Below are 1,875 nucleotides of genomic sequence, written 5' to 3' on the forward strand. Positions count from 1 at the left end.
CAGACACGGGCCTTGAAGGGGCTGTTGGCGGCTCTCCCCCAGGTACCACAGCCACTGGTCACCAGGATCCGCTGAACCGTTTACCCATTGCCATGAGAAATGTCTTCCTGAAATTTTGGGCCTGCCTGTGGAAGTAGTGTTAGGGAATTGGGAGTTTTCACGAATTCAAAAACCTGGGAGAGGCTTGGATTTTACCTACTGAAGCAAAACATTCCCTCATTTGGGTGGAAGGCGGTGGTGGTTCCCTGCCAGGGCTCCCTTCTCCCCAGATGTTGACACGTAATAGCATTTTTCATCATTTCTCAAGCCCAGCTGTATCCTTAGGTTCCTCCCTGTCCCCATTCACTCGCCCTTCCCCAATTTCAGCCCAGAGGGAGGATTCCCAACATCCTCTCCTGCACACCAGTCCACCACTAAGCAGTGTCCTCCGGTCTCACCTCGGACAGAGCGCACAGCCCAGCGCTGTGGGCGAGGGAGACGCTCGGGGACCGTGCAGGTGGGGTGAATCTTTGGTCCTTCCTGGGCTAGGGCCTGCAAGCTGCAGTGGGGACGGGGCGAATGCCAAGAGCAACAAGGTCTCCGTGCAGGCAGAGAGCACGCGCCGCCCTCGGGAGCACGTTGCCGTCCCTGCGGGGGGGCACAGGCCGGCGGTGGCATTGCCTCCCCAGTATGGCTCACTGGTGGGGCCTACAGCAGAACCAGCAAAAGCCATGGGCAGGTTAGTCATGCAAAGGATGGATCCTGCTTCTCCTCAAAGCCTCCTAGGGTCTAGATCCCGCTTTTTGGGAGTGTCTAAGCACAGGCTGGGCTGTGGGGTAGGGTCTCACCGGCATGCCATGCCGAGCCCCACTAACTGCTCCCGCTCCCTCCAGGGCAGCCCGTCTCCCCAGCAGATATCACACCCCTGCTACCCCAAGGGATACCGGGAGAGCATCACCACGACAGACCTCTACGACAGTCCCTGTGTCCGTGCACCAAGCACACCCAGCCCTGCACAGGTCCTCACGGTGACGGGGACAGGCGACCCGGACGCGTGCAGCAGCGCCATCCAGAAACTCTTTGACTTCAGCTGTGGGGGCAACAGGACATGCGGGTTCAACGGGGTTTATCAGCCGCCCGTGCGGGGACAGTTCTTTGTAAGAAGCCTCTGTCCCCGTGGCTGTGGTGGGGGTGTGGGGCTGTGGGGCACCAGAGGCTGGCCACAACCCCGGGAAAACTGCTGTAGGAGAGAAACCTGAACAGTGCCGGCCCTGAAAGCTGGGCTGTGCCTGATGCATGGGGACGTGCGGGGTGCCCAGGCGCACCCAGACCTCTGTTGTCACAGCACCATTCTCTTTCGGTGTAGGGAGCGGTCCCAGAGCCCCCTCCCAGCAGTTTGGCAGGCATCACCCTGTGGTGCTGAGTGGTGGCCTTAGGGACCCCTGCAGAGCCCCTGGAGGGAGGGGCGGGGGGTGGCAGTGGCCTAAGTGCTTCACTAACCTGCCGCCTTTGGTCTTAAACACCCACAGGCCTTTTCAGGATTTTATCACAGCCTTCACTCTCTGAACCTGACTGGAGGGCTGTCCCTGAGCTCAGTCAATGCCACCATGGAGCAATTTTGCAACAGCAGCTGGGAGAAGGTGAGATCCTGCCTAGGAGATGCCAGTCTGCACTTCGCCTGGGTGCTGGGCAGCCCGAGGGCTCATCCCCTGCCCGTCCTCTGCTGCGCAGATGGCAGCTGGAGGGACCTGGGGGGAGAGCAAAGGTCTCTGGACAGGGTGGGAGATGGGAGAGCAGCCCGCAGCCTCCTGGGTCCTCCTCGCTCCCTGAGCCCAGGCACTCCTGGGTCTTTGCTCCCAGCTGCACTGTGGGGCTCTCCCCGCAGCGTGGGTGCAC

The 1,875-nt window shown here is 61.0% G+C and overlaps 1 protein-coding gene across 1 annotated transcript in view; it reads left to right on the top strand.

The window, feature by feature from the left end:
* LOC104291111 (ectonucleoside triphosphate diphosphohydrolase 8-like) overlaps window positions 1-1,875 on the top strand; it is a 6,005-nt gene that overhangs the window by 3,398 nt on the left and 732 nt on the right. The window contains exons 6-7 of the mRNA XM_009890309.1: window positions 868-1,136; window positions 1,509-1,619. Coding sequence (XP_009888611.1) covers window positions 868-1,136; window positions 1,509-1,619 — 380 coding nt within the window. The remainder of the gene's footprint in view (window positions 1-867; window positions 1,137-1,508; window positions 1,620-1,875) is intronic.

Source organism: Charadrius vociferus, unplaced genomic scaffold (assembly GCF_000708025.1).
Source record: "Charadrius vociferus isolate BGI_N301 unplaced genomic scaffold, ASM70802v2 scaffold398, whole genome shotgun sequence".
Classification (NCBI taxonomy): Eukaryota; Metazoa; Chordata; class Aves; order Charadriiformes; family Charadriidae; genus Charadrius; species Charadrius vociferus.